The sequence below is a fragment of the Mustela nivalis genome, assembly GCF_964662115.1.
Source record: "Mustela nivalis genome assembly, chromosome: 12".
Taxonomy (NCBI): domain Eukaryota; kingdom Metazoa; phylum Chordata; class Mammalia; order Carnivora; family Mustelidae; genus Mustela; species Mustela nivalis.
This window is the reverse complement of record NC_139031.1, coordinates 65,554,251-65,581,475: the sequence shown is the minus strand read 5'-3', so window position 1 is coordinate 65,581,475 and position 27,225 is coordinate 65,554,251. Positions and strand designations below refer to the sequence as shown.

Below are 27,225 nucleotides of genomic sequence, written 5' to 3'. Positions count from 1 at the left end.
TTCAGGTGTTTATCTGAAATCTGTGTCCACCCTAGCATGTAGAAAACACTCCTCATTAGCAAACTTAAAGACCTCCTCGTATTGATTCCGGATTATATTTGACAGATGATGAGCATTTCTGACTGGGAACTGCTGATATTTAAATACATTACCCTAATACTCTTTAAGCATTGCCAATTGTAAACCTCATTAACTCCCAGCATGTGGCCAAGGCCGGGATCTCATTGCAACAGCCTCACAAAGTGAAAACAGGTATATAAACTGATGTTATCATCAACACCATTATTATATCCTCCTTCACCCTGTTGAGTATCTACAAGCCATACTTTTCCTTCCTTCAGATTAAGAACGAACAAGGGAAAGGCAGAGAACACACCTAATTTATACAGCCACACGTTTTAAAGCCCTAGATTTCTTTTTTATTGTTTCTTCTTTGACACCCTTATTCCTCCTGCCTCAAAATGAGAACAGGCCCAGAACTCTGTTCTCTGAAGAGAAAGGAATTATGTGTTGATTATAGAGCTATCATTTTAATACAATAAAGTGGGGGCTGTAATGGTAAAATGGACATGTCAGCTCATTAAGAAATCAGCATTTCTGACTGTTCTGTTTTCAAAAGAAGAGCCAACTTCTGTTCTCGTGTTGACCACAAAGAACTTCTTTGCCTGAGATGGAAAACATGTACATGTTAAAGTCATACATGATCTCAGCAAACTGATCGGATGCCAGAGGCAGCCAGTGCCCACCCCCACAAAGACAGGGGTCAGGCTGTACCGGGCAATGAGCACCCTAAGCTCAAGAGGCAAGGCGTTCAATACCTCCAGCTTACTGAGGCCCCACTTAATCTTCCCAGGTAAGAAGTTCAAGTACTAGGGAAAACAGCTCTTGAGCCCAGCTCTCCCTAATGACATATCCCTTAATATTAAATAACAAAGAGAAACATGCTTGCAAAGCTCAAAAGGACAATCACAAAATTACTTTTACTTGCTCTTGTATAATGTGTGAAAATTACCCTTGGATGATATACAAAGAAAGCTTCAATCTCATTTTAAACAAAACCATAATGATGACAAATCTAAGACACACATCAAAAATCATACAAATAAACCCAACATCAAGCAGAGAATTCTTACCGTCTGGCTAAGGTAAGAGGATCTGGCCCCCAGATCAGAGAGTCCTAGAGACCCTCCATTTTCCAACCCCTCCTCCTCCTCATTCTCCTCAAACGCTGCAATAAGCTCTCCTTACCCATGAGGCCCACCAAGCAAAGTCTCCAGGATTGGGCCCTCAAAGCTTCTTCTCCTTTCTCTCAAGGAACCTCACAAATTGATTAAACCCATTATTAAATCTATTAAAATGGCGCAATTTGGGAAAATCTAAACACAACAGGCAATTAGAAGAGGGGTGGGGAAAGATGAAATCAAAGACTCTGAGAAGGCTCTAACACAAACTGTAACAACTGCCGGACTCAAATTATCCTTTGACGGCTCTTCAGTGCTCTCAAAGATCTCCAATCCTCAACACCAAGCTCCTACATAGTCGACCACGGCCTGCCTCTCCCATCACTGTGTCCTGCACTTCCCATGTTCCTGGCATGCCACCCTCTGCATTTCAGAAAATGAGCAAGAAGCCCACAGAACGGAAGTATGACCAAGTCACTACCCAATGAAACACTGAATCAGAATCAAGACTGCTCCAAAGAAAGAGAATCCCTGTCCGTTAAGTTCATGCAGTGCACAGGCATTTAACTCTCTCATGCCTAGAGTTCAGCCCAACCCCACACAGAAGCGAAGCCTTTGGGAAGGGGCAGTGCCCTCACAGAGACAGGCTGCGGCAGGGGTCTCCGCCTGGAAAATGTCGGGATCTGGCCAAAAGTTACTACTGCAAAAAAGGCAGTTCACGATCAGGCCAGTTCGACTACAGGCTTTCTAAACCAGAGAAAACAGGTGTGTGAATGTAGGAGTTTCCCGGAGCTGCTCTAACAGACTACCAAGAACTAGGTTGCTGAACACAACAGAAATTCGTTCCACCCCAGTTCTGGGGACCCCACGTCCAGAACCAAGGCTGCAGCAGGGTCACACTCCCTCCAAAGGCAGATTCTTTAGGAGAGAAGCCTTCTTCGCCTCTTCAAGCCTCTGGTGGCCCCAGTGTCTGTGTCACATCTGTCTCTACTTCTCATAAGGACACTTACACCATTTAAGGCATGGCTAAGCCAAGGTAATCTCTTCATTTCGAGATCCTTGATTTAATCATGTCTACAAAGATACTTTTTCTTAAGAGGGTCACACTTCCAAGTTCGAGGGAATATGACTTGGTATCTACAGGTAGACATTATTCAGCTACTACAGTGGGTAACCTTGAAACTGAACTAGAACCTCCATTCCTCAGTACACCTGAGCTCTCATAACTTAAGGGGTAGGAAGGGGAATAAATACTTCTCAGTAGATTTACCTATATTTGGTCAACAAATTGCTGTGAAACAGAGGCCAGATATTGGACTAGACACTGGAGATCTGCAAATATGCAAGACCTGGTCTACAAACTCAAGAAACCATAGCTCGTGTGCCAGTATCTACCTAAAAAGTAACTACCACAGTTCACCCTGCCATCTGGGTCAGCATAGCTGCCACTATATTTATTCCTAAAGTTAACAATCTACAAATAGTTTCTCAAATTTTAATAAGGTTATGCACTAAAATCCCTCTGGCCAGCGAAGCGATGTGGAAAGAGCCTCGAGAGACAAAACAGAGCCCACACCAGTGCTTCTCTTTTGGCTGCTGTAGGTGTTGTGCTTCCGTGTGCCAACATGTGGCTTCGTCGTATAATTTTTTCAAGGAACAGTAGTTGATTTGGGAAGACGATTTGTGACTTGTCAACTTGATAAATGCTTTGCTTCCAATGAAAGGGAAAGGAAGGGAAATGAAGGCATGCTCAGTTTTACATTGAGAACAGATGTACAGCTACACCTATGTGTGACATAAATACTGAGGAGCTGTGTGTCCAGGATAGGCTTTGGGAAAATGGCACACGAACATCTGAACAGGCTTGGGGCTTAAGCAGGGCTTAGGCAGGTCTCGGCTCAAACACCAGTGCTGTGCTACTAGCTCAGAAAGCTTTAATAGTTTGGACAAGTTCTTCAACTTACTCAGTTTTGAATTCTTTTGGAAAGAATTACAATGCTTATGGTAAGACTTAAAATATTTCTACCCTTGTATCGAGGAATGCCTCTAGGTTCTTCCAAGGGAATTAATTAAACAAAAGGAAAACTAGAAACAATAGGAAAACTGAAATAACTCTAGAAGGGCACAATTTCATAAAGTATGGTACATAATTTCATAGAAAATGATGAAACTATTTACCACTGTTAATATGAACCGCATATGGAAATAAGAGAATTGGTTGATACAGTCTAAAAATTATAAAAGTTTATAAAAGAACTGCATTATAAAAGAACTGCAATTAAAATACATTCAGATGATGGAAAATATTGATGTAGGTTAACAAATCACAGGAGACACTGAAAAAACTCTAAATAATCGTGTCAAGATGAAAAGATTATGGATCGTTATTTTCTGAAACTGAAGTTTTTGCAACCAAATGAAGAAAAAGTCATAGGGCAAGAGATTGAGGCCATCTAAGATTTTCTCTGTTACAGTCAAACACTGATATTTAATACAAAATCTGAAAGAAAATGTCAAGTTGAAGAGGATGACAAGCTTATGAGAGAAAAGGCAGTCTGAAGCAGTGGAAAGGCCACACGGTCTCTGGAGCCAGCCAGGCCTCGTGGTGAACAATCTGGTCAGCAACAGCCCTAGCTAGCTCATCTGCACAACCAGGAAAGCAGAGCCAGCATTTCAGATTTGTTAGAAGCTTTTGAAAAAATGTATCTGTTATATTATATATGTACAACGTACATTACAGTACAGTACGTTATCTAATGAATCAAAGGCTATTATTTTTGGAGAGCACCTGTAAAAATAAGCCTGTTAATGGGGGAAAAAATATTAGAAGGTATAACAATTATACAAGTTAATGCCCATAAATATATTAATTTAATAAGGAACCAAAATGTTCATTGAAAGAAAGAGATGAACTATTAGGAAAAATTCCTAACATGTTAAATGTAAATAGGAAATGTCATTATGAAGTTTTGATTTTATTAAATACATTTCTCTGTTCTTTCCACTGAGAAGCCAGAGTAGTAGTAACAACCTAGTAGCAATAAACCTGTGCCCAGCTCTGCTTCTAAGCCCCATTCCCAACCTAAAAAAAAACAGGACTTCTTGAAGAAAAGAGTGATTTCCAGGTTGGAGGTAGGGAATACCCACTGTGAGCCTGGAACCCCTTACACTCCTGAAGCAAGGAGCCCTCACAGGCAGAAGTCACAGAATTCAGGCTAAAGGGATTCCCTCTGCCCACAGTGGGACAAGCTGAACATCAGTAAGAGTAACAGCAATAGACTATAATACACTGAATTTAAAGAACTTCCATTACTTTATACCAATATAAAGAGAGAAAGAAAACAGAGTGAAGAAAAGCTCCTCCTTAACAAAGAATGCTGGATAATAAATACAGGAAAAATAACAGAATTTGAAAAATCAACCACTTCTCTTTCAGGGCACCTGGGTGCCTTAGTCAGCTAAGCATCTGCCTTTGGCTCAAGTCCTAGGATCAAGCCCCCAGTTGGGCTTCCTGCTCAGCAGGGGAGTCTGCTTCTCATCTTCCCCCTACTCCTGTGTTCTCTCACTCTCTCTCAAATAAGTAAATAAAATCTTAAAAAAAGAAAAGAAAGGAAGGAAGAAAGAAAAATCACCACTTTTCAAACCACAACATAAAAACTAATTCAGGGAAGGATCATCAAGGATGCTAATACTAGCGGATGTTGAGTCGCCGGGAGACAGGATATGCACATGCTCTCAGTATCTCTTTACTAATTACGAACAAAAATGATCTCTGTAGAATCTGGGGGATGCCATCTTAACCAAGACATCCAACTTCCCATTGTCAATGCTGTGATGACATGCCTCCTGGGAGGTACAATAGAGAGTACAGAATCTCTCCCAACCTGCACCAAAAACTCACATGAATCCAGGCCTGAAGAAGCAACCAGATGAGTCCAGAACATGGGACTTTCAATAAAATAACTGGCCCAGGTTGTAAGGTTGTAAGTCAGTATCATGAAAAAAACATCAAAAGGCAAAATTCTATTCTAGATTAAAAGAGATATAACAACTAAGTGTAATATAAGAACCTTGACTGGATCCCAGATTTAAAAGCAAAAAACAAAAAAACAAAAACCAGCAAAGAGCCACTTGAGGTTGGGGGGCAGATAGAAAGATCCAGTATATTGGAATACAGACTGGAAATCAGAAGATATTACATGCCACTGCTAATTCTCCTGAGGAAGATAATGGTATGGTGGTTACGTAGAAGAATGTTCTTATCCTTAGAAGATAAATGCTAAAATATCATAATGTCTACAGTTTATAATTAAATGGTTCAGCCAAAAAAGAAAATGACGTATATACATGTATTTGTATGTAGAAAGCATGTGTGTGTGTGTAAAAAGAGAAGACAAAGGTGACAAATGTGTTAATTAGTCTAGGTGCAGAGTATATAATAGGTATTCATTACATTCTTTCAATGTTTCTGTAATTTAAAGAATTTTTTTTTTTAAGATTTTATTTATTTGTCAGAGAGAGAGAGTAAACATAAGCAGGCAGAGTGGCAGGCAGAGGCAGCGAGAGAAGCAGGCTCCCTGCCAAGCAAGGAGCCCGATTCGGGACTCGATCCCAGGACTCTAGGATCATGACCCAATCCGAAGGCAGCGGCTTAACCAACTGAGCCACTCAGGTGCCCCTAAAGAATTTTTTTTAAAGACTTTATTTACTTGTCAGAGAGCACAAGCAGGAGGAGCGGCAGGAAGAGGGAGAAGCAGGCTCCCCGCGGAGCAGAGAGCCAGATGTGGGGCTCAACCCTAGGACCCGGGATCATGACCTGAGACAAAGGCAGAGGCTTAACCCACTGACCGACCCAGGCGCCCAAGAATTTTTAAACCATCAAGTAAGAAAAAAAATTGGCCTTAAACCTTGAATCAAATCATTCTTGTTGCATGTGAGCTTGGTCACACTTCGTATGAATCATGAACACAAGGTGTGTGAAAGCAACCAAATTTTCCCCAGAAAAATACATCTGCTGGAACAAATCTATGTTCGATCTAGCTTTTGCTTAGATGGACTAGTGTGACATATTTCACATATATATGACATATATGAAATATATGTCACACTATGTGAAAAATACGAAATATATATTAAAAAAATATAGTGTGAAAATATATGAAATATATACGCCACCCTGGGGAGGCCCTGTGAGGGAACGATGGGCTGCTCATGCATTACACACACTTACCCACCAGGCAAAGAATGCTGTGTCCAGGTGGAGGTAGAAAATAGAAGTAACTCAAATAACCTCCTCCGGAATAAACAGAGAAGGCATAATCCAGCAACTCTCTGGGATATGACTGAGTATCACTGCCAAGATCCATCCTTCTCCCTCCTACCTGGGCTCCTACCTGCAACACCTTCATTTTAGAGGAGATTACTTCCATGCAAGATGGAACCACAGGTACATAAATAAGAAAAGGAAAGTGCTGGTGAAAACTGAAAGCATTTGCGATACATCAACAAATTTAACCATAGTTGTATCTTCACCAGTGCATGTGGGAAAAATCACAGGTGACAAACAGAGAAGGCCCAGAGCTAGAGAAAGCCCCTCTGGAAGAGCAGGTCACTGCAATCTATGGAAGAGGGTGCTGACAGGTAGCAAGGGTGGGAGGTTGGGTCTACCACAGGTAATACAGAGAAGGCCAGCTCTTGGACGTTGTACTTGGCTACTAGGGGATGTTGGTATTTCTATTATCGAGAGTTTGGGGCCTAAAATTCCACACTTAATGGTAAAAGCCAACTGCAATCTTTTTTTTTTTTTCTTTAAAGATTTTATTTATTTATTTGACAGACAGAGATCACAGGCAGGGTTGGGGGGTGAGGGGAGAAACAGACTACCTGCTGAGCAGAGAGCCCAATGTGGGGCTAGATCCCAGGACCCCAAGACCATGACCTGAGCCAAAGGCAGAGGCTTAACCCACTGAGCTGGCCAGGTGCCCCAGCCAGCTACAATCTTAAACAGCTTAGGAAAAACTCATTTTTAAAATATGACAACACTGGTAGGGGAAAAGAAATCCAAAGGCATTTTGCAAAGTATCTGTCTCTTCCAGCTTGGGTAGAATGCCTTCTTAGTGATTTGAAATCATCATATTATTCTGTTTAGAGTCATACGATTTAATCATACAAAAGATTTCAAACGTTATTTGAGCAGAAGGAAAGATCATGTTCGTAGAGCTATATTTTACATTTACTCACAATTCTTACAGTTCCCTTGAAAAATACCAAATATGTACAAACACTTTAGTAGATTTCACACCATTCTTCAACTATAGTTAAGTCTCTAAAACCATAAGCAGTTCTTTACTGTTAAAAAATACACACACGGGGTGTCTGGGTGGCTCAGTCAATTATGCATCCAATCCCTAATTCCAGCTCAGGTGATGATCTCAGGGAAATGAGACTGAGTCCCACACAGGGCTCTGTGCCCAGTGTAGAGTCTGCTTGAAATTCTCTCCCTCCCTCTCCCTTTGCCCCTCCCCCAACTCAAGCGTGCTCTCTCTCTCTAAATAAATAAAATCTTAAAAAAAAAAACAAAAAACACACACACATAGAATCCCCAACTGTGATAAGAAGGAAATGTTAAAGGTATAATTCCTAATAATGAATTAATTGTAATAGGTAGACAAAATGCTCTTGAGAGAGAGAAAGGTATTCAGTGACTTCCTAATATTTAAAGTGATAAAAAGCTATTTCAAACAAAAAATATTAAATAAGATAATTTAAAAAAAAAACATACCCATCTTTGGTCTGATCCACTACACCACTTAGAAGTTCCACAGTCTTTGGATTAGGCTGCCTTTCTCCAAAAATGTTCAAGTATCGAGTGACGAAGTCATTGGGAGACATGAAAAATTCACCATTTTTTTCAATGCTTGCATACTGTTTAGAAAAAAAAAGAGAAAGTATTTTACCCTCAAAAGTACATAATCATGAGATCCATGTGAAAAAGCTGAAAATATTCAACAGATAAGACATCAGACATGATAATACACTCTTCTCGAGCACAGTTATTTCCGAACATCTCACAGAAAAAAACAGAAACATGTTAAGTCTTCCAAGTTTTATATTTATACCAGTGGTTCTCAACTGGGGGCAGCTTAGCCTGACTGTCCCGCTTTTAAACACCAACACCCCCCTAACAGCCAAGCCCTCTCTATGTAACCTGCCTTTTCGGGAGGGCAGGAGGGCTGGGCGAGGTTTCTCTTGCTTTGCACTTTCTCCATTTGTTTTCTATTTCTCCACAGAGGACATCTGACAGTGTCTGATAACAAATTTGACTGTCATAACCTGACGGGAAGGGATGCTAGCAGCATCTAGTTAGGAGAGGTCAGGATGACCCCCTACAACAGAGTGAGCCAGCCCCAAATGTCAACAGTATTGACACTGAGAAACCCTAGTTTACAGAAACTTGGAAGGAAAATTACATCTTGTTTTTAGCAAGGACATACAGCTTTAAAAAATCATGGATGGGGGACGCCTGGGTGGCTCAGTTGGTTGGACGACTGCCTTCAGCTCAGGTCATGATCCCGGACTCCCGGGATCGAGTCCCACAGCGGGCTCCCAACTCCACGGGGAGTCTGCTTCTCTCTCTGACCTTCTCCTCGCTCATGTTCTCTCTGTCTCTCTCTCAAATAAATAAATAAATAAATAAATATCTTTAAAAAAAAAAAAAAATCATGGATGGGAACAACCTAATTCTTTTGCCCCATTTGTTTCAAGGACACCAATAATGCAAGAAAGCAGGACAAACAGGCTAAGCTGGAAAGCAAACTGTCAACTGTATGGCTGCTCGTGGGATTTTATAGAAGGAGATGTGAAAGGCTGCTCTAGTTAGTTTCCTCTCCGTTCCAGAGTAGAAATGGCCCGTAAGAATTGGGTACACTCAATGCTTTCACACAGCGTTCCTCCTGCCTTTAGTGGCAGAATCCAGTGCCAGGAAGCAGGAAGCTTCTCTTCCCTGTCTCGTGGAGTCCCAGGGGACACAGGGGATGCTGAAAAACAACACAGGATCATCCGGTATTCTGATGGCAGAGGAGAAGACCTGTTGACCCTGGGGACAGGACAGTGACTGGGGGTGGGGAGGTGAATTCCGAGAGCTGCACGAAGAGCAAGGCAAGCTGGATGACAGTGACCACCCCGGAGGCTGCTGTGATGTGGTGCACCCGGGAAGGGAAGTGTAACCAAAGCACCTCCACTCCCTCTGCAGCCACAGGGTCAAGTCCCATTACAACTGTTTCTAAAAGTCACTTGTTACTTCTGCATTTTAATTCCAAGGCAGGATAAACTTGCTTAGATACTCAGGAACCAGCCCTGGAGTCCCTCAGGCCTGGGATGCACTGAGCTCTGCTTCTGCCTCTCACCACCTGGATGACCTGTAAAGTAAGCTTCCCGGGCCTCTGGCTCCTCCCCTGTAAAACTGGAATAACAACACCGCCTGTTTCTTAAGGTCAATGCTAGAAATAAACGAATAATCACATAATATACTTAGCACAACACACTATACACAATAAGCACTTCATAAATGTTCTGTACAATCCGTTTTTGGTTAATTTTTAGCATGGTACAAAAGAAAAGCTCAAAAATGGTCCAAGAATCCCCTATTATTCACTTAGCATTGAATTGGCTTTTTGGAAACATGGAAGAATTATATTTGATCTTCTGGAAGCAAAACAAGACAGAAGTACAAGGGAGATGTCCCAGCTAACTACAACGAGCCATGATCAAGAATCATACCTAGTTTGCTTACAGCGGTGAGTAATTAATTTAGCTAAAAACACAATTTAACTCTTCTCCCACCAGTAGATTTTAAGGTTGTTTTCCAGTTTGGGCTATTTTTAAATAAAGCCAAGGTAACCAGCTTGTATATAACAATTATCCAAATTCTTGGCAATCTTCAAAGGCTACACTCCTGAAAGAGAAAATGTTGAGTCAAGGAGAGGGAACTTGAAGGCTCTTGATACTTATTATCACCCTGCTCTCCAGAAAAGACTGTACCAATCTACACTCCCACCAGCAGTGTGTGAACATGCCCTTTTCCCCCCTACCAGATTTGTTGCAAATATTTATCCAGTTTGATACTTGCAGATAATGGAGTCTGTAGATTTTTCTTCCTCCTCTGCAATTTCTTCCTTTGCTTACTTCTAAATCTAAAACCTAGGCCTTCCTCATCTCAAGACTAATATCTACCCATATTTTCTCTTAACTTTTAAGTAGGTTTATTTTTTAAATTTCAATGCACTGGTACTTTATTGTTTTATGTGGTCTGAGATGAGGATCCTCCTACTTTAGTTTTTCCCACTTAATCTCTTGATTGTCCCAGGAGCACAAATGAAATCATTCTCCCTTCCCTTGTCTTTAAGATGCAAGTGTATCCCATACTAATTATCACATGATCATCAGGGAACAGCCTGGCAAGTAAGTCCTTCTTCAACACTAGTTCTGATCAGTTGGCGACAAATGGCTTCCTAAGGTAGAGACTCCCCTCTGGGGCTGCCCTCAAATTCCATGAAGGGATGCTTCATCCATCAAATTCCATGAAGAGATGTGCTGTCAACTCCTACCATTCCTCCAGCAGGAGTCCTGGCCAACTCACCTGTCTACTCTTCCAAGACTACATGCACCTTAATTGCTACAACTAAAGGGAAAGCTCTGTCTGGACAGGATTTGTTCCCGTGGTTCTCACTGCAACATCCTCAGGGTCCTGGACTGGTGTCAGGCAGAGAGAACCATGGTCAATACACATCTATTGAATGGAAGAAAGTTTAAAATTATTGTGCTATTTTCCCTCCTGGGAGTTTTCTGGGCCATGATCAGTCTTTGATTTTTCCCCCCAGGTAACATTCGGAATCATTGTTGAGCTGTTGTCCCCCTTAAAAAGAATTCCACTGAAAGTGCAAAATATAATTATAATGCCATACTTCTAACCCTTACATAAGACAATTAAAAAAAAATAACAAGTGTTTGCAGAAACAGGTAGCAAATGCAATTCTCATACACTGGTGTCATGAGAGTAAACTGTCAAACCACTTTAGAACACTGTCTGGCAGCATCTCCTCTAACTGAACATGCACAGAACCTCAGACACAGCAATTTCAACTCTAAGGAGGTCTCCAACAGAAACGTGTGCCATTACAATGGCATTGTAATGTCCATAGCAGCATTAGCTTCAATAGCGAAAAGATGGAAAATAACTCAAACAACAACCAACAAAAGGATGTACAGATGAACTGTGTACTGTGGTACAATCACACTACGGAATACAACACGGCCATGAGAATAAGAGAACGCCAACCACATGCAACAACAGGAATGAATTTTCACAACCAAAGCAAGAGTGAGGGGCGCCTGGGTGGCTCAGTGGGTTAAAGCCTCTGCCTTTGGCTCAGGACATGGTCTCAGGGTCCTGGGTTCGATCCCCATGTCGGGCTATCTGCTCAGCAGGGAGCCTGCTTCCCCCTTCTCTCTCTGCCTGCCTCTCTGCCTGCTTGTGATCTCTGTGTCAAATAAATAAAATCTTTCCTAATAAATAAATAAAGCAAGAATTAAAGAAATGAGACACAAGAAAATATAGTGTTTTTTCCATTTTTAAGAAGCTGAAAACCAGACAACTGGTTCCCCTCAGAAGAGGTGGATCCTGACTAGACGGGGCATCAGATGGCTTCTGGGGGGGGGCTCGTTATATGGGTGTGAGCTCACTTTGGGAACATTAATGGAGCTGTATGTACATTTATGATTTGGGCACTTGATTTATACCTCAGCATTTTACATTTTTTAAAAAATCAAGATATTTTCTGCCCCAGTTTTTAGAGGTGATAATGAAATAATTTTATAAATATAAGAACATATTAATCTGAACATGGAAAACAGTTTTCTTCAGATTGCAAAACCAGCGCATTACCAAGGCTGGGTGGTCTGCCTTGTGATTACAGTAAAAATGTCAAAGGTTGTTCCTTCAACTGACGGACAAAGACAGATCATAGTAAGAATGTACTGATAATGGGGCCCCAGGGCGCACAGGGGTCCCCGTCAAGGGAGTGGACCACACAGCTCTCACTACCTTTAAAATGGTATTTAATCCTTTTTGGGGACTAGATTTTACAAGTGACCTGAAGCCTCTCTCTCTCCCTTACAAATTTTTGTAAGTTTTAATATGATTAAACATATGCAGGCTATATGCAAAAATGCAGGTCCAAGAGTATTCAGTACAGTGTTGTTATACTAGCAAAGCAGGAAACACAACTAAGCATCCAAAAATATGAAGTAGCTAGATAAATTATAGTAAAAAGAGCCATACACAGGGATAGCTCACGACAATAAAAATACTGTAGAAATACATTCAATTATAGGAAAAAAGTTTTCCTAACGTATTAGGTAAAGGGAAAAGCTGGATAAAAAAGTATTTTTTCTCCTGTTAAGGAAAAAAAGGTTTTATATACATACACAGAGATACGGACAGAGAGAGGTATATAAAATATAATTTTACATATTTATACATAGATATAGATATGGATTTTAGCTATACAGCAGAATCACATATTAATTTTCTTTATATACTTTGGCTTTTTAAATTTTTGCCAATATGAAGCATTTTCTCATCTTAAGTTTTCAATAAAGAAATTAACTGTTTTTCCAATTTTGTTAACTAATTTCTAAATACGTATGTTTTGTTGACAAAGAACAATTATAAAAAATCCAAGTGTAATTCACTATGCATCATTACAAACTGCAATAAGGCCTATTCCCCTTGTCTAGTCCCTTTACCCAGTTTTGTCATCTCCCACAACGTACACTCCAGGCATTCAGCTACTTCCACCCGTAAACAGTACATACCACCCTCTTTGCTCTCCCTTGAGCGAACACTGTCCTTCTCAATTTTCCCCTTCTCTTTACTGGCACCTCCCTAACCCAGGCTCTATCCAGGGGTTGTATTTACCCCTGCACCCTCTCATACATTGTACAAGATCATGTCCATCAAGCAGTCCTTCAAAATGTCTTAACCTCCCCCATTCTCCATCCCCTGCTGCTATCATAACCCTAACAATCCCTGCACCGGGATTACCGGCCAAGGCCGCCTAACTCATGACCCTGCTGCCAAATCTCGACCCACCCTGCCAGTGTCACTGGATGAACCCAGTGGCTTCCTCTTGTTCAGCAGGCGTGCCAAACTCCCAATTACCTTGCTAATTTTGTCACCCACACCCTGTAAGGCTTGGCAGACTCCCTGGCACAGAGCTGAATTTAAATCAACAAGTTGAAAGAGCAAGAATCCTTCAACGTGGAGAGGCTGTGTGCTCGCAAACCCAAACCCATCTCCCGGCCTTCCCTCAAATGTGGCCCTCTCTCCCAGAACTCCCCAGCTGCCCTCCTCCTGACTCCAGTGCCGACTCGCCCTGCGGCTCTCCCAGGTCCCTCTCCAGGGAGCCTTCTCCTCACCACAGAGGCCACTCCAGCCTCTCGGTTTCCTGTGTGCCACAAAACAGAACTGACCATACCTGGACCTCAACTTCCATATTCGCTCACCGCACTGGCACTTACGTGAATCTAGATTCTTTTTCACCCGCTGCCTACCTGTAAATGTGGTCTCCCGTGTAAAAGCTGAACTCCTTGAAGACTTGGTTGCTGCTTATACCTCTTCTATACACCCTACTCACCTTGAAGTTTCACGGTGTTTTATTTAAACTGGGAGTACTCAGTCCACCTGCTCCAAAACGCATGTCAACACTTAGATTAGAAACGAAACTGACCACACCTGGACTTCAACTTCCACACGCAGACAAAATGTTAGCCACCACCTGTCACCCGAAGAGGCTGCATAACCAATTCAACCCCTCAGGCTAGGAATGCTAGCCACCGAGTGCCCCCTGCCCACCACCCAACTGCGCTGCCCAAGAGCCTGTGCTCCAGGTCACCCCCCGCCTGGCACTCTTACAGCCCTCTGTTCCACACCTGCTGCTGCCTCTGGCCGGAATGGTCCTCCTCTGCCCTCTGCCCACAGCCCCCCTCTACCATCTCCAGCTGGTAAGTACCTACTCACTGTCAAGCCCAGCTCCAACATCACCACCTCTCTGTAATTGCAATGACCTCGGCTAGATCTAATTAGCTCCACATCATCTTCCTACTAATTAACACCATATAATGCTTATCAACCATATCATGGCTTTTTTTTTTTTGTTTACACTTACACACAGTGAACTAGTAAAAAGCAGGATCCATGATTTATGCATCTTTATAGCCCAACACTTAATGCTACACTTCACATACAGTAAGCAACCCCTCCCCACAAAAAAAGAAGAAAGTGTAACCCTTCTCAAGGGCCCATCTCCGTCCTCCAGGACCCCTCTTTCCTCCTCTCTGCCAGTTCCACTGGCTCTCTCGGACCTCCACAGTTGCCATCTCCCCTGCTATCAGCTCATCTGGTCCAAAGGTCCACCTCCCCTGAGCTACAGAAGAATCCCCTAACTAGCGTGACAGTCAGAAGGCTGGTTTATTTATCAGGAAGAAAAGTCAGGAGAAAGTCACAGAAAATCAGCAAAGTAGCCCAGTTTGCAGAGAGCTTACTGCTGATCCCCCCACTTAACGGGAAAGCCTGGCCACAGTGGAGCAGTGCCTGGCAGAGTCCCCAACCCTCACCCCAATTCTCCTCATCCCTTTTCTCCTCCCACCACAACACCATCTGTGGTAGACGGTAAACAAGAGATCCCCCACATGCTGAGCCAAGGTGGATTTGTGTTGGTACGACCCTGCCCAGGCCTGATGAGATCACCCAAACCTCTGCCAGAGCCACAATCCCTTCCAGAAACTGCTGATCACTCTTTTCTTCATGGACAGTCTCCCCCCCACCCCCGCCTTCCTGGCCCCATCGTTCCCTTGGACTCTAAGTCACACTCTCACTCAAAAGCCACTTCGTCTTAGCCACCCCAAGAGCCCACGGCATTTCCCCACGTGCTGCCAAAGATCCCGCCCCAGCTTTCAGGCTCACTGACACAGAAACACCACAGCTGGCTCTCCAGAACTGTGACCAATCTGATCTGTCTCCAGCAGGGACTCGCCTCCTATTAACGGGAGTAGATGGAAAAGACAGGCTCTCCAAAGTGGGATCTTAACCTAACCTAGCTGCCATGCAGCCTCAAAAGGTGGGCACAGCTTTTACCCAGGTGGAGTCTTTCTACTGGATCACGCCAAAAGACCAAGAGGTGCCCAAGATGTATCATCTACTAAGATCTTCAAACTTGTTCCCATTTCCTGTCAGAAGGAAACCCACAATTACTGCTGGTTTAGAAAACAGAAGTAATAGTGAGGTCCTGAGTTCGAAGAATGATTATGACGTTGCCAGCTGAGGTTAATGAGCTTTTACCCATTTCTCTAGGGTCTCTGGCAACCCACTGCAAGTGGTCTCCTAGAATTTTAAGTTTTATACTATAAATCTTAAATATACACAATAAAAATGTCCACGGTTCCCACATACACACCTCATCCCAATCACGATGGGCCCCAAATGCAGAGTAATAGATACTAGTCCAGGTAAGAAACAAAGCATTTCTGCTTTCTGGATTTGCATGACCTACAATCCTTTTCCACCTTCGAATCTGTATACTGTGTTGTCCTTTCAGGTTAAAACCAAATTTATAAAGAATTCTGCTTTCTTATACATAATCCAAACCTCCTTACATATCATCCCTTCCCCCCACCCCCAGCCCTACTCACATGTTTAACCATCTCCTTTTGAAGCCTGTCTCTCGTGTTGAATTATTTAATTTCAAATACTTACTGGTCAGTTATCAATGCGTATCAGGCGCTGGACACTTTCACCCAAGTTTTTTCACTCAATCTTTACAAATTTTTATAACTCACAAGATGTTCATACATGAACAAAGTAGAAAGAATAGGGTAAGAAACTCAATGTTCCCTTTACCAATTTCAAGTATCACCGCCACACGGACAAGGCATTTTCCCTCCCCCACCCAAGCTGAGGTGTTTAAAAGCCAACCTAAGACATGATCTTATCTATAAACACTTCACTGTGTATCTCTAACAGAAAAAGACTCTTTATAGCTCCTATCACAATATCATCATTCAGAAAAAAAAAAAAAATCAGTAACAATTCCTTGATATCAGTTAATCCTGTTGGTATTCAAATTCTCTGATTTCTCAGTATTTTTTAATCGTACCACACTTTCATGAGGAAAGAGATGCTCACAGAATTAGCGACTTTCAGGGCCATGTATTTGGTACACAGCAGCATGCGAAGTGTTTCATTTGAAGCCCTGGTCCTCAAGAATACAGCACAGCTGCTTTTCCATCATGTTTAGAAAAGGCCCACATATACACCTTTTGAATGATCTTTACAAAGGTGGCCTTTCCTTTTTTGAGTAGTTTAATCAAGGTAAAATAACATTACGTGATTCAAGCTTTGGGACCTGGGGTAGACTTCTATTTGAGTATCTATCATTCATTCACTGCCCAAGGTCACCAAGTAGGGTAAATATAAGAAACTAAGGAAATATACGGTATCTGTCATGAACTGGTATGTATTGTTACTCATACTGGGCTGCCACCATGAACCACAGTTGCAATAAAACCATGATAATGATGATGATGATGGTAACAACGATGGCCAATGAGAGGCAAAGACAGCCCTCTCTGGATGGATCAAGATTATGGAAGTGTTAACAAAGAGCTTTCAGCCTCCTAGGAGAAAAACCACAATCATCACAACACATAGGAGAGTCCTGGAAGGGTCAATGAGTTGTAAGACTAAATCCCCCAACAACCCCCTCCCAGTATCTGACACCAAGTGAGAGACAAGAAATTAAAATGTAAACCATACTGTCCTCACAGTCACCTGCAAGCTGCTGACACATTTCAAAAAACAGATAGAACTGAAATGAATCTCTTTCATAAGTCTTAAGTAAAGATCCTTTACTTAGGTATCTTTTATATATATATATAAAACAATGAAATAAAGAGCTGTTTGAAAATAATCTTTAAAAGTTCAAGAACACAAATCAAACAAGAAACAAGAAACATTTTATACTGACCTTCAAAAATATTGTTCTAAGCTCAGCTGGATCTGCTCTCTTGGTTAAAACCACCTATAAATAAACATAAAAATGTTTATATTATTAGAACAAAGCTGAGAAATCAAGCTAGCAGACTGAAAGAAAATAAACTCCAGGTTAGAAATTAGTAGATGTCATTTTTGTACTTAAAGCACCAAATTTCCCCATTGCATAAACTACCCCCTGGATTTTAAATCAGACTCCTTATGTGGCTTCTAGAATGGTAACAGTCTGTGCAAGAAACCAGTAAAGCTCTTAATATGTGGTACTTAATGTATATCATTTTTTTTTCCCCAAAAAGTAGGAAAAAAGAAAACTGGAAACAGATCTGTGACCACCTGGCATTTTAAACTACACACCAGAGTGATCCATACCTTTCCACAGAGGAATATTAAATATTAAAGTACAACTTGTTTGTTAACTATGCAAGAGCACACAGTTAAGACGTTGGTGAACAAGGCAAATTAACAAACAAGGGAATTACTTCTCACAGTTCTGCCAGGAACACGCATGAATACCTAGCTATCTGGGCATGCCAAGCAAGGTCTCCTTCCCTCCCCAACTTTTAATTTAAGAAGTCAAAGTCTCCAAAGGTATGACTATTATTCTCCACATTCTAGAAATACAAGGGGCTATGGTTACCTTTTGAGAACAAAATTTGACAGATTAGCTCAGAATAGGTGTTGTGCTTAATTCCCCAGCCCACAAAGTCCAAAAACATCAGTGGAGAAAAAGCAAGACAAACTTGAATATGGCTACCCCAGGCCAACACAAAAGAGTCCTTATGTGGAACCAAACAGTGGGCTTATTCAGTGTCCCATCACCCAATCCTGCTGGCAATAACCGTCATGGGACTGAAGTCTCACCAAGCACAGCGTCACCCCATGATACAGCCAAGGAGGGGTTCCTGGAACCACCCTAATACCAGAGCCATGTCGCTATCCACAGGGAGATTTATGCAAATTGTTCTAAATCCCTTCTGTTTGTTTGCAGAGGCTCTTCTGAGATCTTTGGACAATGGGTTCTCTGTCTCTAAATGTGTAACTGCCGAGCTTTTTGGCCTGCCACTGTGAGGAATAATTTTATTAACTAATCACTGGAATGGGAAAGGTAGTTTTTCTAAAACGAGTTGGCTACTCACCTTGTTTCCCAAAGCAAGACTGATAACTCCTTTAATTTCAACTGAGCACTTGTAACCACCAATGCATTTTTTTGTCCGTAAGATTTGGAAATCTTTTTAAAATTCTAAATTAGTATTCTTTGCTATTCAATTAAGGAGGAAAAAACAGAATGCTAACCAACCTAAGACTGATGATAGTGCCAATCTACACATTTCCAGAGAAGATTCCTTCCTTTCAGGTTTATATTCTGAGAAAGGTAGGATAGGCCAAACACTACTGAAGAAGATGAGACAGCATAAAAACGCCTCCATCCTCTTAAGGGCGGACAAAGTCCCTCCAAGTTCCGTATCTTGAAACAGTCCATATGTGACATTTTTAAAAAAAAATATTTTATTTTACTGAGACAGAGACAGAAAGAGCGCAAGCAGAAGAGGGAGAGGGAGAGAAGAAGCAGTCTCCCCGCTGAGCAAGGAACCCAAAGTGGGACTTGATCCCAGGACCCACAGATCACGACCCGAGCCAAAAGCAGATGCTTAACATTCTGAGCCACCCAGGTGCCCCCATATGTGACATTTTTTAAAAGGCATATGGTTACCATAGGCACTTAGCTGGGTTTCCTTTTAAAAACAAAGGTTAGGTTTCCACCAAGTGAACTATTTGAATACCACATCCTTCAAAATCTAATTACTTCACTATTCCATGCACTTCATCAAGCATTCCCAGGCCAATGCTATTTTAGAGTGAACTTCCCCTGCCCTAAATTCCCACAGCATTCTTCCATTGCTAACCCCCAAATGCACATCAGTATCCCCCAGCAGGACTGCACCTCCCTAAGAAACAAGGCTTTCACTCCGCGACTCTGCCAGGATCTAAGGGGCACAGGGGAACACAATCCATAGAGGGAGAAAACAACAAAGATAAAAGCAGAGATCAATGAAACAGAGACTAAAACGACAATAGGAAACATCAACGTAACACAGCTGGTTCTTTGAAAAATGAACAAAACTGACAAACCTTTAACCAGATTCACCAAGCATAAAAGACAGATGGCACAAATAAAATCGAAAATGAAAGAGGAGACATCAACAACTGGTACCACCGAAATACGAAAGATAAAAGACCACTATAACAATTATATTAACAAATGGGATGACCTAGAAGAAATGAGTAAATGCCTAGAAACACACAACTTCCCAAAACTGAATCATAATGAAATACAAAAATCTGAAGACACCAATTACTAGTAAGGAGATTTAATCAATAATTTAAAACCTCCCAAAACACAAGTCTAGGACCAGACAGCTCCACTAACAAACTCTATCAACTATTCAAAGAATTAATACCAATCCTTCTCCAACTCTTGCAAAATATAGAAGAGGAAGAAACTCTTCCAAACTCATGAGTCCAGCATAGCCTGATACCAAAACCAGAAAAGGATGCCGCAAGAAAAAAAAAAATTACAGGCTAGTATCCCTGATGAACATATGTGCAAAAATCCTCAACAAATACTTGCAAACCAAATTCAACAATATATTATTAAAAGGATCATACACCATGAACAAGTGAAACTTCTCCAAAGAAGACATACAGATGGCCAACAGATACATGAAAAGATGCTCAGTATCACTCATCATCAGGAAAATGAGAATCAAAACCACAATGAGATGTTACCTTACACCTGTTAGACTAATTATAAGAAAAAAAAAAGACAAGAAAATAGTAAGTGTTGGCAAGAATGTAGAGAAAAGGTAACTGTACACCGCTGCTAAGAATGGTAATTAGCACAACCATTACAGAAAACATTATGTAGGTTCCTCAAAAAATTTAAAAAATGGAACTATTCTACTTAGAGAGTATTTATCTGAAGAAAATGAAAACACTAACTTGAAAAGATATATATGCACCCTCATGTTCACTGAAGCTTTATTTACAATAGCCAAGACAAAGCAACAACCTAAGTGTCCACTGATGGATGAATGGACAAAGAAATTATGAAATAGATAGATACATATAAATAAATAAATAAACAAACAAATAAATAAATAATGGATTATCATTCAGGCATAAGAAAGAATGAAATCTTGCCATTTGCAACAACATGGATGGACCTCAAGAGCATATGCTAAGTGAAATAAATCAGAGAAAAACAAGTACTGTATGATCTTATATATGGAATCTATATATCTATACAAAAACAGATACAGAGGATAAAAAATAGAGAACAGACTGGTGGTTGCTAGAGACAGGGGAGTGGGGTGGGAGAAATGGGTGAAGGGTATATAAATTTATTAAAAATTTTGTTTAGGGACGTCTGAGTGGTTCAGTGGGTTAAGCCTCTGCCTTTGGCTCAGGTCATGATCCCGGGGTCCTGAGATCAATCCCCACATCAGGCTCTCTACTCAGTGGGGAGCCTGCTTCCTCCTCTCTCTCTGCCTGTTTCTGCCTACTTGTGATCTCTGTCAAGTAAATAAAATCTTTTTTAAAAAAATTTTGTTTAAAAAGCAGGAGTTATTCATCAATGTATGACCAACATCTAGTATAATGTTTGGCATAAGAGGCATTCAATAAATATTAGCTGAAGTACTGAATTCTATAAATTAATTTTTTAAAAATCCATATAGTTACCCAACAAATCTAAGCCATATCACCTAATGTGTATAGAACATTTTAATATTTTCAATGCATGACTATTACTTCACTGGATCTTCACAGCAAAATCTGAGACCTGCAGACAGCATAATATTGCACCCACTTTATAGAAGGAGAAACCAAGGCTCAAAGAGGGTCAAGTACTTCCCCAAAAGTCAGATCTGGTACCCATTTCTGCTTACATATCTAAGTAACGTGTGAGCTGAGATCAGATTCCAAATCTTCCACCTCCTTCTCTATTGGTTTTTCCACTGAGCCACATTGTAGGGAGCTTCAAACTGACCATAACTTACGTTAACCACTAATATAGTACATGCCTAGAAATCAAGATTTTATCCTACAACCACCAGACTGTAGCATCCATCCAGGGCTATAACTAAGAACATGGCTCTAGGGGTGCCTGGGTGGCTCAGACGGGTTGCATGTCATCAGACTCTTGGTTTCAGCTCAGGTTATGATTTCAGCATGCTGGATCGAGCCCTGCTGAGCTCTACATCGAGCTCTGCACTGGGCATGGAGTTCGCTTGGGATTTTCTCTCTCCCTCTCCCTTTGCCCCTCCCTGACTTTCACTAAATAAATAAATAAGTAAATGTTTAAAAATCTTAAAAACAAAACAAAACAACAATAACAAAAAACATGGCTTTAGTATCAGCCCACCTGTAACTGGGATTAGGTGTGACATCTAAACCTACTAGTTGTGTGACCTTGAGCTAGACCTCTGACCTCTCAGTCTCCCTTTCCTCCCCTGTAAAATCAGAAGTCCTGGATGGTTGCAAGAGTTACAGGAGATAATAACATCTAGTGCTTAGCAACAAAAGGACACACAGTTAAAGCACTCAAATGAAATCCATTATTTGTATTATTTGTGGAAAGGTGTTTATCTTCTGCCATGCTTACTCTTCAAAAAGTCTAAGCGATGAGTAACGTGGCATATAAATTGAGAAGGAAAAAATGAGGAGGAGGGAGGGGAAAGGAACTCATGGATCTTCAAAAACATTCAGCAAACCACCAACCACAGACGTTTTCCTAACTCATCCCTTCTGCTATCTGAGCCTCAACCAATGCTACTTCTTGAAAACAGATCCCAAGTTCCAGATACACCATGGAATTTCCCTGCGGCCTGTGGAAATGTGTGTTATTGGGTCTTGAACATACTAATGAAGCACAAAATAACTATGGTTCAATTGGGGATAAATTCAGAAAACTCTTTTACCGGTCTCTTGGCCTCCCCACTGCTGTGTGGCTAGCCAGAATTCCCATTTCTACTTCTACCTCCCATTCCTATCTTGTTGGGTATCATGTGCAGTAAAGGAAGAATACTAAACACAGCTTCTTTTGAGACAACATTAAGTTAGAGCTAGAAGTACCAGTGTTCTGAAGATGTACTGAGATGGATTCTGCCTGGTGGCAAAAATCAATACCTAGGCAGTTTGGGGAGCTGGAAAAGGGGAACTACAGAAATGCAGCCTCCCTTTTTAAGTCAACTCAAACAGTGGCTCAGCATGCACACTCTGCATCACTTTAACAAGCCTTTAGAAGATTCATCAAACTTCAGATTGTTTCCAGAAGGCTGAATCTCATTGTTGTAAGTTTTTTTTTTCCTTATACAAACAGCATGTAAATATTTACAACTACTGTTCTTCCAAATTAATTGCCTGATTTTATCATCATGCTTCTGAATTTGCATTTGTAAGAACAGATTCCACTATTAAACAAAATTTGTATATTAGGAGTTTTAAATAAAGGTACTAGTTTTCCAGCATAGTTAGGAAAATCACCATGAAGGAAAAGAGTTCTTGGCAGATGACTATGAAATATTACCATTTGCTCCTTAAATCAATACAACAGAGCCTCATACTATAGCAGCTAACTTTCACACACAGTCAAGACTCAGTGAAAAGAGGGAGGGTTAAAATTGAAAAAACTATGCTATATATATATATTCCCCACCCCCCAAACCGGGAGAAGTTTACCTTTACTGAACATTAATATGGAAATTTCAGGTCAATTCAGTGAATCTATGTTTCACAGGACAAAATTTCAGGACCACTGAGTATGTAAAATTTTTGACAAGACAAACATTAGATATAATAGCTTGAACAGGTTAACAATAGCATTTGCAAAACAGATGCACTAACTAGGTATATCCTACATATTTAAAAAATAGCCAACAAGAACTTAACTTCAATGACTGTGTTTTTAAAAGGTGGTGCCAGGAAGCATGACAAGGAGAACCAGAAAAATACTTTCAGGACAAATAAATTCATTCTTATTTTAGTATGAGTTAGAACAGCCAAAAGGAGGAGAACCTCAGGAAAGATTTTTCTGCGTGGAGCAATATTTTTTTAAACTGACTTTCTAACACTGGAATCAAGCACAGTTGTAAGCTCATTAACAAATCGCAGTAGTACAGAATTGTGAGTCCAACAGGGCAGTGGGGAAGAACACAAGAACACCTACACAGAATAATGGAAACTAATTTGAAGAAGAAAATGTAAAGAGAAGAAAAGCTCTCTTCTTCCATTGAAAAGCTGTACGATATCTATCTATTTATATATGCATGATCTCCTCAAATGCATCTTACTCCCAACTCCTGCAAAGAAAAGAAACTAAGCAGATGCTCCAAAAATGTTGATGCAGGAAGAAAGTTTTTCAGATGAGTAGAAATCAAATCTGTACAGTGAAAATACATAGTAGTTCCTTCTAGGCTAGGGGTGCTCAAAGTGTGGGCACTGGACCATCAGCCTCCAATGGGAACTTTTAGAAATGCAAACTGTTACAATGTACCCCAGATCTACAAATCAGAAACTCTGGGGGTGGGGCCAGCAATCGACCACTGAACAAGTCCTCCAGGTGATTCCGATGCTATTAAAATTTAAGAACCACAGCTTTAGCTAATGGGGCTGCTATTCTCAGCCCCAACTGTCTATTCAAGTCTCCCGAAGAATTTCTGGGTTTTATCAGGTCCAGGCCTATCAGATTAGATTGCAAAGGTCAATCCAAGCAGAATCTCCGAAATGGGTACCTTCAAAGCTTCAGCAAGAGATTATACTGTGGGGTTCAGCTGAGACCCACTGAGTTAGGCCCTAAAATCCCAATCTCAGCTTTGCTACTCCACCAACTGCACAACACTGCCTTCACTCAGCCCTGTGCCCAACCACCCCCACCCCCCACCCAGAAACCTAAAAGGTCTGAAAGCTAAGACAAGCACAGGCTTACACTGAAAATTCTACTGTCATGAAGTAATTATTTACTTTAGATATGAAATAAAAACCAGAAGAGACAGCTCATCAAAGTGAGCTAGCCTCTGCTGTATGTACAGGCACACATGCAGGGACAAGCAGAAAATGGGAGGTGGAGAAAGAAATCTCTCTGCCTGTCTTCTGAATCTGAGGAAGTGTAGTAGGCGGACCTGAATCCCAGAGGAAAGCTCTACTGGGTGTGGCTCAACAATTTAGAAGCTGGGCCCAACTCTCCTTCCCATCTACTTCCCGTACTGCAGAGACTGGAAGGCTAAAACTACATTTCCCAGACTCCCTTGCAGCTATGTGGCCTAGGTGCTGTCCATCCAATGAAGCTAGATGAAATGTGGAAGGCAACATTTTGTAAAGCAAAAACTGGGAAGGTGGGGGCCATGCTTCTGCTGCTTCTGCCAGCAAGTATCATTGCTAGAAGTACTGGATTTTCCCATGCCAACCTCCTGCCCATGTCAGTGGCAGTACAGATCTGAACACCCCCTTCCGGCAAGCCATTTCATGACTATACAAGAGGTTGCTGCTCCCTTGGTGGCCTGGTCTGCCGTGAGGGCCTAGGAGGCACTCCTGGAAGCTCAACCTGAAGTCTGTTTCTTCACCTTCCCAACAAATTCTGTAAGCCATTTAATACCCTGTATTAAATCTCCCTCTGCTTAAATCAGCTAGAGTAGATTCTGTTCTTTGCAAGTGAACCTTGACTGATACAATCAGTAACTTCGAAAGAAAGTTTGGAATTCCCCAAAACCACAGCTAGCATTAACTCAAAAAGAAAGAATAAGGTGTCTTATCAAACTGAAGAAAAATCATTTTTTTACCGAATTCACTAAGTCACTCATTCCTCATCCTACAGTTTTCCTTAGTTCTAACAAATGAAGAGCAGTGATTATAAAAAGCTACTGAAACATGCATTAGTATAGAGACAAGATGCGTTGTTAAGCATGCTTCAAACCACAGCCTTTCTGTGTAATCAACCCTCAAAAGTTCACATCACTCAACACCTGACTTATAAGGCACCAGATACCACAAACGTTAACCCACCAGGTAATTACACAAACGGGTCATGTCAGGGGTGCTGCAGATGTTTATCAGAAGGATTCAGTAGCTTGTGAAGTGTGCTGGATTTAACTCTGCACTGTTGTAGACAAACTTTAAACAAGGATAAAGCCACCACCGTTACAATTCCGTATTAAGAAGCAGAATATAACAGTTAAGAAATGAATGGTGGTGTTTTAGCTGTGGGTTCTGTGATGCTAAAATAACTTTAAACACACTAATTTTAGATTTTATTATTGTTATTAAGCTAAAGCTAACATTCCAGTAAATGTTCCCAAGAGTAAAAACCTGACAAGAGACAGTATGAGTCTTTTCTAAAATAGACATTTTTCTGTTTATATTTTCAACTCCTCATGGAGACAGAAGGTATTTGCCCACCCTGACAAAAGCAAACATCACCAGGTTCAGAGTAAAGATCTGGGTCCCAGTGTATTACTAACCCGGTGACCCCGTACAATCAGGTATTATCTCCAAGTTAGTTTCCTCATCTATAAAATGGGCAAAGTAACAAAACCTGCGTATCTATTTCAGAAAGTTATTTTAAGGACCAACTAGGACCTCTGTGGGAACCTGTGTTGGTGCAGGAAAACCTGACCTATGAAAGACAAACTGCTGGAGGCTCAGTGTGGACCAGACAGAGATTTGAAAACTCTAGAAAGTCCGAGCCATAGGAGGGTCTCCACATTTTTGTGAGTTTCACCTCTGGGAACTCCACCTGGTTCTCACAGTGAAAGTGGGAGAAAAATCATTTGCACATCCCACACAAGGACAGGAAAAGGAACCATTCCGAAATGCCATCGAGTATTCCGTTCTTTTTAACAAGATCTGTCCTCAGGTGAAATTACTTATTAACCGTCTAACCTGCTGAAGTATTATCAGAGCCTACCTTACTACTGGCATGATAAATACCCTATCCCAGCCACTGCTAGCCATTCTCTCCCACCTCAGGGAAGGCGGAAAAACTGAGACATCCTTATGAAGTACGCTGCCTGGAGCCAGAGACTCTCCAATGGGTGGAGACCTAATCACAGGCCTGCAGGACACTTCCTCCCCCTCTGCACCCCACCACCACACTACCAAAGGCAAATTTGCTGCAGTTCCTTTTGTCCATCCAGTACATCATGTCTGGCTACCAAGAAAAAATTACAAAGCATAGCAAATGGCAAAACAAACACACACACAATTTGAAGAAACAGAGTAGCATCAAAACCAGCCTCAAATATGGGAAGAATGTTGAAATGATCAAACAGGAATTTAAAACGACTACAATTAATATGCTAAGGGCTCTAATGGATAAAGTAGACAGCATACAACAATGAATCAGCAATGTAAGTAGAAAAATGGAAATTCTAAGGAAGAACCAAAAGAAACAGCAGAGATCAAAAACACTTTAAGGATAATAAAGAATGCTTTTCATGGGCTTATTAGTATACTGGACATGACTAAGAGGAGAATCTCTGAGTTTGAGGATATCTCAACAGAAATCTCCAAAACTGAAAAGCAGAGAGAAAAAAGATGGGGGGTGGGGGTAGAATAGGGGAAACAGAATATCCAAGAACTGCAGTACAGCTACAAAAAATGTAACATAGATGTAAAACAAATACCAGAAGGAGAAGAAAAAAGGAACAGCAGGAATTACTTGAAATAATAATGATTGAGAACTTCCCTCCAATGTCAGACATGAAACCACAAATCCATGAAGATAGAAAAAAACAAGCAAGATAATCAAAATCACCTTAAATATTAATGATCTAAATATACCAATTAATTAAAAGACAGAGCCTGTCAGATGCATCAAAAAATAAGAACCAACTATATGCTACCTACAAAGAAACAAACAAACAAAAAAAAACCCTGTAAATA

The 27,225-nt window shown here is 41.0% G+C and overlaps 1 protein-coding gene across 1 annotated transcript in view; it reads right to left on the bottom strand.

The window, feature by feature from the left end:
* The window catches only part of SLC25A13 (solute carrier family 25 member 13), a 180,519-nt gene that overhangs the window by 136,707 nt on the left and 16,587 nt on the right, over positions 1-27,225 (bottom strand). Inside the window, 2 exon segments of the mRNA XM_082693601.1 lie at positions 7,963-8,105; positions 17,264-17,317. Of these exon segments, the coding sequence (XP_082549727.1) occupies positions 7,963-8,105; positions 17,264-17,317 (197 nt within the window).